This window comes from Pseudomassariella vexata (genome assembly GCF_002105095.1).
Source record: "Pseudomassariella vexata strain CBS 129021 chromosome Unknown BCR38scaffold_1, whole genome shotgun sequence".
Lineage (NCBI taxonomy): Eukaryota > Fungi > Ascomycota > Sordariomycetes > Amphisphaeriales > Pseudomassariaceae > Pseudomassariella > Pseudomassariella vexata.
The window spans coordinates 2,239,751-2,251,742 of record NW_024467956.1 but is presented as its reverse complement, the minus strand read 5'-3'; the positions used below and the strand labels follow the sequence as shown (position 1 = coordinate 2,251,742).

The following is an 11,992-nucleotide window of genomic DNA, read 5'->3' as shown; positions in this document are numbered from 1 at the left end:
CGCAATTCGAGCTCTGCAAAATGTCACTCGAGGCCCAGAAAATTTAGCGATTTTAGCTGACCATTGCTATAGCGGACAACCTGCATAGCGCAACCTTCTATACTAGCATCGAACCACTTTTTTCAAGGATAAAACGCCAGCGGGGCTGCCGTGCGTCATCATTGGCCAAGGGAATGGCGAGATGCGGATATCCCTGAACAGCAACTCGCGTAGAGTCTTCATCAAACCCCACGGCCATGTCTGATGGATTCTTTCACAAGAAATCTTATATCCGAGAGGCTCTGTGGCGACGACATTGAGCAGGCAAATGGTCATGTTGGCTTCACCAAGCGAGGTCAGATCCAGGTTACCAATCTTCATATCTTAACGGTCTGAACTTGGCTGGGCAAGCTAACTTGTGGACTGCATAGTATGCAATTGGGTTCAGATACATATTGCACGGATACTAGCTAGACGCTGATTGATATCCTTCACACGCTGTGATGGTGTGTGAGGTTGGGTGGTGCCATGACAGCCAGACAGTCCTCATAGACTGATGAGTACCAGCCTATTGCCTTTCAAGGGCATGTTGTTTGGTAGTATCGGGCGTCTCTGCATACGTGTCTTGGCCATAGGTAGAGTTAAGACATACACTGCCAACGACGTTGCCCGACTCCAGACGGATCCATGTGTCAACCTCAAGATCCTTTAACTTGGATTGGGTAATCAAAACCTGCCTCGCGCCCCGCTCCCAACTGCCGTAGCCGCCATAACCAGAATGCTGACCAAAACATAGGTTGACACCATTTCCTGTAACCGACAGACCCGGTAACAGTGAGTTCCACTTGTAGCACCAGGTATCGCCGTGGTCGTGCCCAGAGAAGACCGCCATCAAGCCGGCCGTCGAAGTGATGGCCTTCATCAATGGGACATCCTGGCCACCGTACTCACAGGTGCGATCGTCAGTGCCGTTGGGACACCACCCCTGGGCCTGCTGGGCGAGCGGGACGTCGTCATTAATGCCAGGCTCTGTGCGTGCATCAACACCCGCTTCTTGCAGCGCTAGGGACGCATTGGTGGGAATATGCACAAAGGCTAATGAGGGAATGGTTTTGTTGAACCTTTGGACCATCTCCGTGTTGGTCTCATTGAACCAGTTGACGACACTCTCGTCTACCCAGTTTGGCTGTCCAACCTGGTTACCGTCAACATCGAGTTGTTGATATAGGAAACCTCCCCTACTGTCAAAGAACCAAAGCAGCAACTCAGGAGCACATTCATCGTCGTCAGAGCACTTGGCATCATACAAGGGCAAGTAGTAATTCGACACTCCCGCGTTCGCGTCGGACACCATTTGTTGAGTACGTGCGTTTGGCCAAAGATGCTCTCGCGCGAAGATGGTGGCACCCGTCACGTTAAACGAGTAGTCGTGGTTACCGTAAGTGGAAGCCCACGAGAGGCCACGTGAGATCAAAGGGGCTACGATCTGGTCGAGATACTTGGTGCCATTCTCGTAGAATGTGTTCTCACCCGTGATCAGATCGCCATTGAAAACAACCAAGCCGGGCGACTCGGCGTCAAGAATTTCGTTTACCACCCTGGTAGAGTTGACATCCTGCTCTGGCCCCCAGGAATCCCATGCATCTTTTAGTGCGTTTGTTAGATCGTTTATGAGAGCATATGTGGCTCGGTAAAAGGTGGAAATAGCACTCACTCTCACCGAAGTGAAGATCTTCGAAGATGGATATTTGAAACGTTCCATTGTCTGTAAATCTGAGGGGGGCTGATACCTCGGAGCTGTTTGTAGATTGCCGACATAAAACGGCTCGGGGAGACATCTCAACAAGCGACGCCATTGATATAGCGCGGGAAAGAAATATTAATCAAAACAAATAGATGACTTCCCGGTGACTGCGTCGCAGCTCCTAACTATTATATACTTTACACGCCACATGACTGAAAAGAACATACAGTGTTGCATTCGGGCATGGGTTTGTAAAATGTCGATAAGGAAACTCTAGTGACGGTGCTGATTAGTCCGCATCTACATTGGATGGCAGCAGGGTTTTGAGTGCTACGTCAGACCATTCACGTGTTGGAACTCGACGATCTCTATCGCTTATGTCTATTTGCCTGCCTCGTAGATTAATTACTCATAAGTTAGAAGATTCCCCGCCAAGTTATAGTTGCTTTCTAAGCCGATATGAATGACCCTCAGCAATACTACCCAGACTACTACTATATGTAAGGAAATTATGAGGATAGTCAATATAGGTGGCAGTGGCCAAGTCAAGTCTTAAGTCAAGTGAGGTTGTACACGAGTGCGTAATACTGGATCACAGTAAGCTGAAATCTCACTCCAATCAATCCTTCGAGGCAACTTAGCTCCTTTCGTTTTGTAGTAATTCTACAAATCTGACGTTGCCTTCGACGAATCCTGACCAACTAGGTGCAACTCAAAAGCCAAATGGGCACAGAAACATTGTTCAGCACGCATGCACGTGGCTATGCGGACAATGCTGATATTTGAATCATTGACTCTTCATTGTTCACAATTTGTGTACGACACTATTTTCCCATCGAAATACCAAGCTCCATATGCCCAACGTACATGCCTACTTCCATGGATGCCGAGGCAAACCGCAAACCGCCCACTCAACTCGTAGAGTGTACAGTACACTCAATTGCCAGTGTCACTTAGTCGATAATGGGACCTTTCAATCCCGCAGGCATGGCTATTGGTATGGACGTCACTGTGACTAGAAGTATGTATCGCCGGTGTCACTGCTGAGGACCATTACTTGACAACCCTGACATCGTGCCCAAGCTCACCTCTGCCCACTACTTCAAGCCTAGGCCAAACGACCTCCCACACCTTTTCGGCCAGCTCCTCGACGCCCATGTTGGCATCCACAATTTGGATATCCTCCTCCTCTTGCCTGAATTCGGCCTGGTCATCGCTGACGTCGTTTTGACCGTCGCCGACTTTGTCCTTACCCTTGTCGGCATTACCCAAATCGCCCATACTGAGCCCCCAGAACAGCTCGCGAACGCGGTGTTGCATTTCGCCCTTCTCGTATATTTCGCCGCCCCAGCCACCGCGCTCACGGGCGACCTGCTCATCGAGGTCGAAGAACAGCACCATGTCTGGCCGCGGCAGGCCGATCTCGGGCGCCTTTGCCCACGAGAGAGACAGCAGCGGGTTCTGCTTGGCGGCGCTGTAGACGATTCCGCTGTGGTAGTAACGGTCGCAGATGACGCTGGTGCCCGCTGCCAGCGCTTGCTGGATGGTGTTCCTGCGCACCCTGTTAGAAGCGAGAGTTAAGTGATAAGAGGAAAAGGGCATTTCTACAAGGCTTCCCATCGGTTTGCGCTGAAGAGGAGGTGGATGACGTGATCCTCAATCTCGGCCTGGCCTTTGAGATAGTTGTCGATCATCTGGCCTATGGGCGTTGTTCTGTCTTTTTGCAGAGTCAGTCGTCCCCCACCGGTCGTGGAGGGAGGAACACACGTACCAGGGAAGCGCATGAACTTGACATTCCTCCCCTCCTCAATGCATCTCTGCTGCAGCAACTTGGCCTGTGTCGTCTTCCCAGCTCGATCCATGCCCTCAAATACGACAAAGGCGCCTCTCACGGGCTTCTTCTGCGGGGGTGCTACTGCGTCGGCGCCGGGGCCCGTGGCCCCATCCAAATCCACGGTCATGGGCTCGCCATCCTCGGCTTCATGAGAGACAAGGGCCGGTGGTGGAGCCGGGATCATGGCCTGGGCCGGATTCTGGGGCGATATTTGGGGTGCGGCCAGCACGGGGGTGGTGGATGTTGAAGAGATTGATCCGGGCATTGGTGCAGGTGGTGGTCCTTGGGCTGATGTTAGAGGTGTGGACCCTGGTGGTGTAGATATTAATGCAGCAGCACCTGGAAGGGACGTGGAATCTGCCGAGAATATGAGTGGCGGCGCAGATGGAGGCGATGATGGGGTTGTTGCAGACCCTGCCGCGGATGCCGATGCGGGTTGGGTAGCTTGCTGGGTGGGCGAAGATTGTAAGGCAACCGCTGACGACGCTATCGTTGCTGCAGCGGCCAGATCATTGATGGATGCCATATTTGCCGAATCAGTGCGTCAATACGTCTGGGAAATTGCGTAGATGACTTAATGAATATGAGATTGATGATGAATGAATGCCAAATTTACCTCTACCTAGAATGCGAATCCTTGTAATGGCTAATTGTGCGCGAATTGGGACGAGTATGGGTTGTTACACGTACAAAAGGATGAAGGATCAGTTGGACATCAAAGTCGAACAGCGATAGATCGTTTCGTTTTCGGTGGCATTGTCTGAGAAGGACCACCACGTCCCATCGCGACTTTACGCGTTGAAGCCCCAATCACGTGCGTCTGTTTGGAAGCGCCAATCTGGTTCTATTGGGGCTAACAAACCTCTGCTATGCTTTAGTCGAGCTGATTCTTGGGTATAGCCAAAATAGTTCACGAGATAGATGTATATATATCATTCATAAATTGTGTAATGTGTGGAATTTTGTGGCATTTCTCTTGGGAACACAGAGTATGGACCGAGCCCAACGGATTCCCTAGTAAGCAGAGCATACATTGTAAAGAGAAAATAGACCTGATAATCAACCAACAGCCAATCGCAATTAAAATGTCCCAATGCAGAAAATACTATGGATAGCCTCGTACGCGCATCAATATCCAGTATCCCGTTGCCAAAAACCCATACTCGCTTGCTTTGCCTGCTTTCCAACTCCGCCAACGCCCGTCGTAACCCCCCCGACTTGAACATCACAAGTATTAGCGATGGGATTAGGTCAGTCAACATAGTTCATCAAGGACACCTGCGCCTCACTCCCGCCTTCAACTTTCAGCACCAGTTCAGCCTGTCTCATCTTTGGTACTTCCGCTCTCCCACACGTCAAAATTTTCGTCCGTCCCTTCGATCGGCTGGAGCCGCGCAGCACTAGGCGCTGGCTCGTCCGTCTTTTGCAGCAGTTCACCTACCGTTTTCTTGCCGTCCTCTAATGTGATCTTGGCGGAAGAGCCCGCGCCAAGCTTGCACTCATGTGCGAACTCAAGTTCATCCTTTGACGGCTGCTGTGGCTCTTCGTCCTCGTCGCCAGGCACAATGATGATGCTGGCCTCGTCACAACCCTCGGCATAGTAATCCTTGATATTCATCTCGCCGAGCGGATTGCGCTCTTTCTCCACCACCATGTCATCAACATCGACAGCCAGCCTAACAGCGCGTGGCCGGCTGGTTTGGGAGATGTCGTCAGCCGGAGGAACATTCTCCTTGCCTTCGGCTCGTTCTATCTGCCGCCGGCTCTCGCACTCCTCGTCTGAGCTGATATCCAGAACGCAAGTGCTGTGCTGAAGAAGGTTGGTCATCTCCTGCTCTGTTGTGTCTTCGTGGATGTCGAAGAACCAAGATGACTTCAATTCGGGCTCATGCAGGTTATCAACTTCCGAACGGCTTTTGGATGATACGGGCTGTGACGGAGTGCTGCGGCTGGTGTAGCTGGGGATGGTACCCCTGAGGGCCGCATCGAGGGAGAAGGGCGCGTGGGACGGTTTGGATGACGCACTGAGGCCGAAAACAGGAGGGTCGACGCGCGTGTACGGGCCAGCTGTGCGGCGACGCAAGGAGAGGATGCCGGTGCGTTTGCCACGGGTCGGAGAGCGACCAGCGGGCGCCGAGAGCGGTGTGGATTTGGCGATGCTGGTGTTGAGCCGCGCGGCGGGCGATTTGGGGTGCAACAGGCTTCGCGGACGAGTAGACACCATCTTAGGCGTGGTAACGACATTGCCGGTTGATGCAGATTTGGTAATGAGGATTGTTGGCGGCTTGACGACATCTTTTGATGTGAAGAAACTATCGGTGCCCTTGGATCGCTTAGAGAATAGGACAGGATCAATGTTCTCAAAGTCGTCGGTATCCACCACGTCAGATACTTTGCGCTTGCCCGGGGACCTCATAGAGATTGCTGTAACGCCTTTAGTAACATTACGACATGTGACTTATTCAGTCTTGAACTCATGATGGAACACATCGTTTGGGCGTGATCTGTTGGTAAAGCTTGGATGCGCTTCGGATTGGCACGAGTATAGTGGAGGGGCATTAATATGCAGGCAATCGGCAGGAGAATGCTTCAGTATATATTGGGCCGGAGTCTAGCAAGAAATAGATAGAAACGTACCATGCTGCTGTCTGTTTTTGCAGCTCGTCAATGTCTGAAGCCGGGCTCCATCAATGGGGGCGAACGGGATACGGGTAACGGTAGCCATGGTGGTGAGGGCTCGAGTGCGAATGCGCTTGGCCTGTGATTGACTGACTGTCAAGGCAAAACCCGAAGATGGGAGACTGAGGCCCAAGGATGTGCGGTTGCTCGCTTTGTTTGTTTATTTTGCCCTGGATTGTCGTTGCTTTCGCAATATGCTCAGGTTTAAAGTGCCGTACCTAGGAAAGAAAGTGGGTTCGAGAGAAGAGGAGCAGGCAAAGAGGCGGCGGAACGGGGGCGAAGAGGGGAATTCTGCGTACTTATTGCAGCCAAGCAATTACGTCGTAAATGGTGGCCGCCAAAGGCAAGGCCGGGGTGGGGGAAACCAATGTAATGAGTGTGTGACTTGTGTGTGGAAATGCGGCAGGCCGAGGTGGGAGGAGGCGCTTGTTGTCAGCCAGCGCGAGACGTGAATGGCCCAAGGAAGAAGGAAGAATAGGAAATTGAGACGAGTGGCAATCGCGCGCTCAGGCCTCAGACACAGCTTGGCTTGGGTTGCTGCGGGCTGAAGAGGCAGGTGGAAATGGATTAAGACGAATATTTCAAAGCGTGTTGCGACGCGTGGTGTTGGTGTACGGGATATGGGACCAAGGCTCCTGCTAGTATTGAGGAGAACTCTGGTCATTGCATGGATGCTCTGAAGCTCTCAACTCGTAAGTACCAAAGCTAACATAGTACACGACATAGGTAGAGCTGGCGCAAGGGTCTCGTTCGCGCATGGGAAAATCTCGCCGGGCCAGTGGATTCGTCTGATTTGCCAGCTCAGCGTCAAAAGTGTCACCAAGCACCGCCCGAACCTGCACGTCTTCAGCTTGTCATACCAATCATCGCGTCGAGATGTCCAGTGGAACGGCCCACTGAAATTAGAGGGCATTAGATTGGTTTCACGCGTAAAAATGCAAGGGTCCTTGCTATTCGCGTCAGCTTTTTGCCTTGCTTAAGCCGCTGCTGGAAGTGATGAGTCGCTTCAGTGCCCAGTTCGCTTAATCGTCCAAAGTACTTAAGGAGTCTTGGGTTATGGCAAACTACTGTGGATTGCCGTGTTCGTCTCACTGCCACTCCTAGCCTGGCGTTGGCAAGAAACAGAATTATATCCAGCGCGATACTCATCCATTTCTGTTGGTTTGTCCGCCTGCGCCTCTGCGTGAGCACAAACCAGCAACCCAAAGCCAATCGAATGCCAACGCATAAGATCTGCCTAAGTGCGTATTGTGTGAGATGGCAGCATAGTCTTCAGAGGCAAGATTATTGCTTTACCTGGTCCTAACAAGCTGTGGATGACAGGGGCCTTCAGCTCTACGGCCAACAACCCGTCTTGCAAAGCGGGCATGGCCACTGACCACATTAACGGCCAGTCGCGGTGTGGTTGCGGAAGGGTCGCCATAATATGCTAGACGAGGCATCCTTGGAATAGCTTTTCGGGTCAACAGCACGATGCCTGGCATGTCCGGTATGGATGGCTACTGTCGCCTCCACTAAGTTGTAACAGAACTTACTGGGTTGTGCCTCGGTAAAACAATTACTTGTATAGTAACGCGATCCACAAGTCAATTAATCGCCTAAATCCCCCGTGCACTTTGTGAATATTATCTTATTACTCCTCCGGGTAGTCTGAGGCGCCCACAAAGCGACGCCGGTTCGCCACCTGGAAGCAGAAGCAGCAATCCCGCCACTAGACCTCTATCTTAGTGCCCGGGCTGCTAAGTTTGAAGAACGGCTACGGCTTAGCGGGAAGAGAAATCTGCTTCGCAGCGCGAGCGCTAAAGCGTCACATATACTCCGGCAGGATAGGCCGGCGAAGAGGAAGCAGGCGTCGCAGCTACTCCGACTGGCAGGGTACACTATGGAGAAGGAGGCCCGGGGCTCCGAGTGGATGAGTGAGGAAAAGGAGGTCCCGGCTGCCCTCCTCGGCCACTGGAGGAAGAGATGGCTCACCGGAGCAGAGCATCACGATCGCCAGCGACGCGCTATCGCTGAGGAACCGGAGGGCCCTTCGATGCAGATACCGAAAGGGGGCAAGTATTTCGGCCTGAACCGACTGGAAGCGTCTACGCTGTGCCAGATCAGGACGGAAAAAATAGGACTAGCAGCCTTCTTATTCAAGACAGGGGCTTTTGGCGTGTACTCGCCGCTATGCCGCTGTGGCGACGCCCCTGATACGGCAGAGCACGTAATCCTCTTTTGCGGGCTGTTGGAAGGACCGAGGGAACGATTACGGGCCGCTATCGCACCACGGCCACTATACTCTCGCAGAGACCTCGCAACGGCAACAGGAGAACCAGTAGTTAGTGGGACTATTGTAAGGTGGCTGCTAGGGACGGGTCGGACAGCTTCAAGGCCCAGATAGCATCGATCTTCTCAGGGGGGACTTAGTTGGTAGATTGAGAACCAACGTAGTATGGTAGTGAACGCAACGCAGTCGCCAATAGGACGAACCGACGACGCAGCGTATGTATTTAGTCCAGCCATTAGGGCACGGTTTGACATACGGGAGTACTGGTAGAGGTACCGGGGGCTTCGAGCCTACGGCGTATTCAATAATAATAAATAATAATAGATTCTAATCTAATATTAAAAATATTACTATTTCCTGTGGGATTGAGCGCCACGGTTATGCCCTAGGCCGAAGGCGATGTAGCGGCAATTGCACTAGTGGGGTCAAAACCCTTCCTCATAGATAAAATAGCTACACAGAAGACACAACAGAGCAGATAGATAGATCAATCAACAGAGGATCTACGCAGAGTCATCAATAGAGGATTGAATCCCTCATTTCCTAGCTAAATCGGTGTCCCGGCTAAATCGGTGTCTAGCACTAACGTAGGTTAGTGAGCTTAAGCGAGTCCGAAATAAGTGGGGTGTGGCACGGTAGGCATAGCGAGCAAGCGTGGGGTCTGTCTTCGGAAGAATGAAAGGCCACCCGATAGGTACTTCTGCTGTAGTTTCGAGTAAGTAGTTGAGCGCCTGAAGTAATGGTTCCTAAAAAAGGTCCGAATTATTGTTTTCGTGACATCTGCCAACAGTAATACGGAACGTCGTCGGTCAGGGTCCGCCCCACACAAGCTTAAACGTTGATGAGGTTGGCGGCGGAGGCACTTTTTATTCCTTCCTTTTTCAATATGCCATTTTTGGCCCTTTACTTTCTGAAGCCGACAGTAGGGTCACTGTGTGTGCATCTTCAAGTTCTGGAGCCAATTGGGTCACCAAGTTGTCTTTGACAGAGCTACAGGCATTTCTCTATCTGCCACCATGTCGTTATCCAGAACCGTCGCCTTGCGCTCGACATTGCGAGCTGCCTCCAGACGGGCTACTCCTCGCCTCTTACTCTGGCCTGCAGCCCGAAGAAGCTACGCAAGCCAGCATGATGCTGCGAAATCTAGCGATATGCCTTGGTGAGTTTAAGACTACCTGGCAGACCAAGTAGACTAAGCAGACTACAACACTAACCGACTGCAGGCTCATTGGCGCAGTGGCCTTCACCGTTCCCTCAGCCGCCTATCTCCTCTACAGCGGCCCATCAAAGAGCGATCACCACGACGACAAATACACCGAGGAGAACCACGACGCCGAGGCGCCACCAGCAGACAACGAGTTTCCACAGGAGGAGAGCAACAAAAAGTCTGATGAGGACAAGTTCCCCGTGGAACAGGAACCCAAACACGGCAACCCGGCTGCAACCCATAAGCCATCGCAGACTGGTGGAAAGATTGCGCCCGCCTCAGCAGACAACTCTACGCTTGCCGAAAACTGGGACGACAAGGAGGGGCACGAGGAGTACAGGGAAACCGTGAGTTTTCTGAATACCATCATTTCTAGTGTTCCTACATTTCTGCTGGTGGCTCTCAACTTCTTTCTGCTACCAATCGAGGTCAGGGTGCATCACGTCATGGGTTTGGAGTAGGAAGTTGACAATCACCTGGGAACCCTTCCCGTTCTGGCACATTGGGAGATTGCTATCAAATACTGAAGTGAGCTAACATCCGCATCCAGACTGAGAATAAGGACACAAAGGCCGCGACAAGCTCATCTGACTTGTCCAGCAAAAAGGGCAGTATGGAGCACCCCCAAGAGGATCCTCGGTAGGGCGAGGGCGAAGGGGCCAGCAAGGGTGGACCTCGCGATGATTAGAAGACAACATGCCGTATCGAAAGGATGCCTTCACAGAATGGATGGCGGTAATCATAGTTGATATGTACAGTTATCAACCGACCCTAATCAACCGGGGTGCTCATATCACGATGAGCGGGTATATGATATGTATTTGTGAACATCATGGGATTCCAAATGATGCCCATGACTATTATAAATAATATTAAATACGCCGTAGGTGTTAACCCTCGGTACCTCTACAAGTACTCCCTTAAGGGGCTATAGATGATATAGCGGGCCCTTAAGCCGCGTCGGGCGGTTATACAGGTAAACTTGTAGCCAAACGACTACTAAACCTCCTGTCCCTCCCTAAGTCTGTGCTACAACCCCTGCCTGAACTACCGATAAGCGTGGTAATGTGGCACTTAAATTCGTCCTCAGGGGTGGGATGCTGCTGATGTGCAGAAGATGCTCGACTATTTTTTTGTCGCGACAAGTCGTAGTATCTGCTAATTGGGGTTCTCGTCGAGCGTATACATCTCAACCATACGCTCAAGTGGATAGACCGTAACGTGGTCTAGACGCTCGCAAGAATCGCGGCGAGGGGGCGTGCTGCGCGCCTTCTATCGTGAGGGGACGGGTTCGCCGACGAGCGTTATCGGATAGGCGAGGTCCGATAAGGGGTCGGATTAACGATTCGAATTCTGGACCGGCTGTCGAGTTATATTCCGCCGTCGGCTGGTGTAGTTGGTCACTTCGCTGGTAGATAAGTCCCGATTTCAGCCTCGCCCACTTGGGTCGGTGACGAGTCGCGGGTTCGAATCCTGCAGCTGACACACAAGGGGGTTTAGTCAACCCTTATGGCGCGCTGCCCACCTTGTTGACTTCGCCTACCTAGCGATAATAGGGAGATTGGTGCAGTTTAGGATTACGAGCATCCTAGCCAGTCGACCGTCAAGCACTACGTCGGCGGAATATAACTCGACAGCCGGTCCAGAATTCGAATCGTTAATCCGACCCCTTATCGGACCTCGCCTATCCGATAACGCTCGTCGGCGAACCCGTCCCCTCACGATAGAAGGCGCGCAGCACGCCCTCTCGCCGCGATTCTTGCGAGCGTCTAGACCACGTTACGGTCTATCCACTTGAGCGTATGGTTGAGGTGTATACGCTCGACGAGAACCCCAATTAGCAGATACTACGACTTGTCGCGACAAAAAAAATAGTCGAGCATCTTCTGCACATCAGCAGCATCCCACCCCTGAGGACGAATTTAAGTGCCACATTACCACACTTATCGGTAGTTCAGGCAGGGGTTGTAGCACAGACTTAGGGAGGGACAGGAGGTTTAGTAGTCGTTTGGCTACAAGTTTACCTGTATAACCGCCCGACGCGGCTTAAGGGCCCGCTATATCATCTATAGCCCCTTAAGGGAGTACTTGTAGAGGTACCGAGGGTTAACACCTACGGCGTATTTAATATTATTATATTCCGCCGACGTAGTGCTTGACGGTCGACTGGCTAGGATGCTCGTAATCCTAAACTGCACCAATCTCCCTATTATCGCTAGGTAGGCGAAGTCAACAAGGTGGGCAGCGCGCCGTAAGGGTTGACTAAACCCCCTTGTG

At 52.0% G+C, this 11,992-nt stretch overlaps 4 protein-coding genes across 4 annotated transcripts; 1 reads left to right on the top strand and 3 right to left on the bottom strand.

The window, feature by feature from the left end:
• Positions 1 to 293: 293 nt before the first annotated feature.
• On the bottom strand, positions 294 to 1,817 carry BCR38DRAFT_462651 (Metallo-dependent phosphatase-like protein; the record flags this gene model as incomplete). The annotated part of the gene is made up of 2 exons (XM_040862622.1): positions 294 to 1,623; positions 1,694 to 1,817. The coding sequence occupies 2 exons, from the start codon at positions 1,815 to 1,817 to the stop codon at positions 548 to 550; spliced, it is 1,200 nt and encodes a 399-aa protein (XP_040721119.1). The 3' UTR covers positions 294 to 547.
• Positions 1,818 to 2,514: 697 nt separating this feature from the next.
• BCR38DRAFT_417127 (thymidylate kinase-domain-containing protein) lies at positions 2,515 to 4,479 on the bottom strand. Its single transcript, XM_040859145.1, has 3 exons — positions 3,495 to 4,479; positions 3,332 to 3,440; positions 2,515 to 3,275 (listed from the first exon to the last, which is right to left on the bottom strand). Exons 1-3 carry the CDS (start codon positions 4,081 to 4,083, stop codon positions 2,777 to 2,779), a joined length of 1,197 nt encoding a protein of 398 aa, XP_040721118.1. The 5' UTR covers positions 4,084 to 4,479; the 3' UTR covers positions 2,515 to 2,776.
• Positions 4,480 to 4,772: 293 nt separating this feature from the next.
• Positions 4,773 to 6,417, bottom strand: BCR38DRAFT_11910 (uncharacterized protein). Its single transcript, XM_040853454.1, has 2 exons — positions 6,195 to 6,417; positions 4,773 to 5,981 (listed from the first exon to the last, which is right to left on the bottom strand). Exons 1-2 carry the CDS (start codon positions 6,280 to 6,282, stop codon positions 4,873 to 4,875), a joined length of 1,197 nt encoding a protein of 398 aa, XP_040721117.1. The 5' UTR covers positions 6,283 to 6,417; the 3' UTR covers positions 4,773 to 4,872.
• A 2,832-nt stretch (positions 6,418 to 9,249) lies between these two features.
• Positions 9,250 to 10,662, top strand: BCR38DRAFT_417112 (uncharacterized protein). Its single transcript, XM_040859144.1, has 3 exons — positions 9,250 to 9,667; positions 9,732 to 10,062; positions 10,266 to 10,662. The coding sequence occupies exons 1-3, from the start codon at positions 9,525 to 9,527 to the stop codon at positions 10,356 to 10,358; spliced, it is 567 nt and encodes a 188-aa protein (XP_040721116.1). The 5' UTR covers positions 9,250 to 9,524; the 3' UTR covers positions 10,359 to 10,662.
• The last annotated feature ends 1,330 nt before the right edge of the window (positions 10,663 to 11,992 follow it).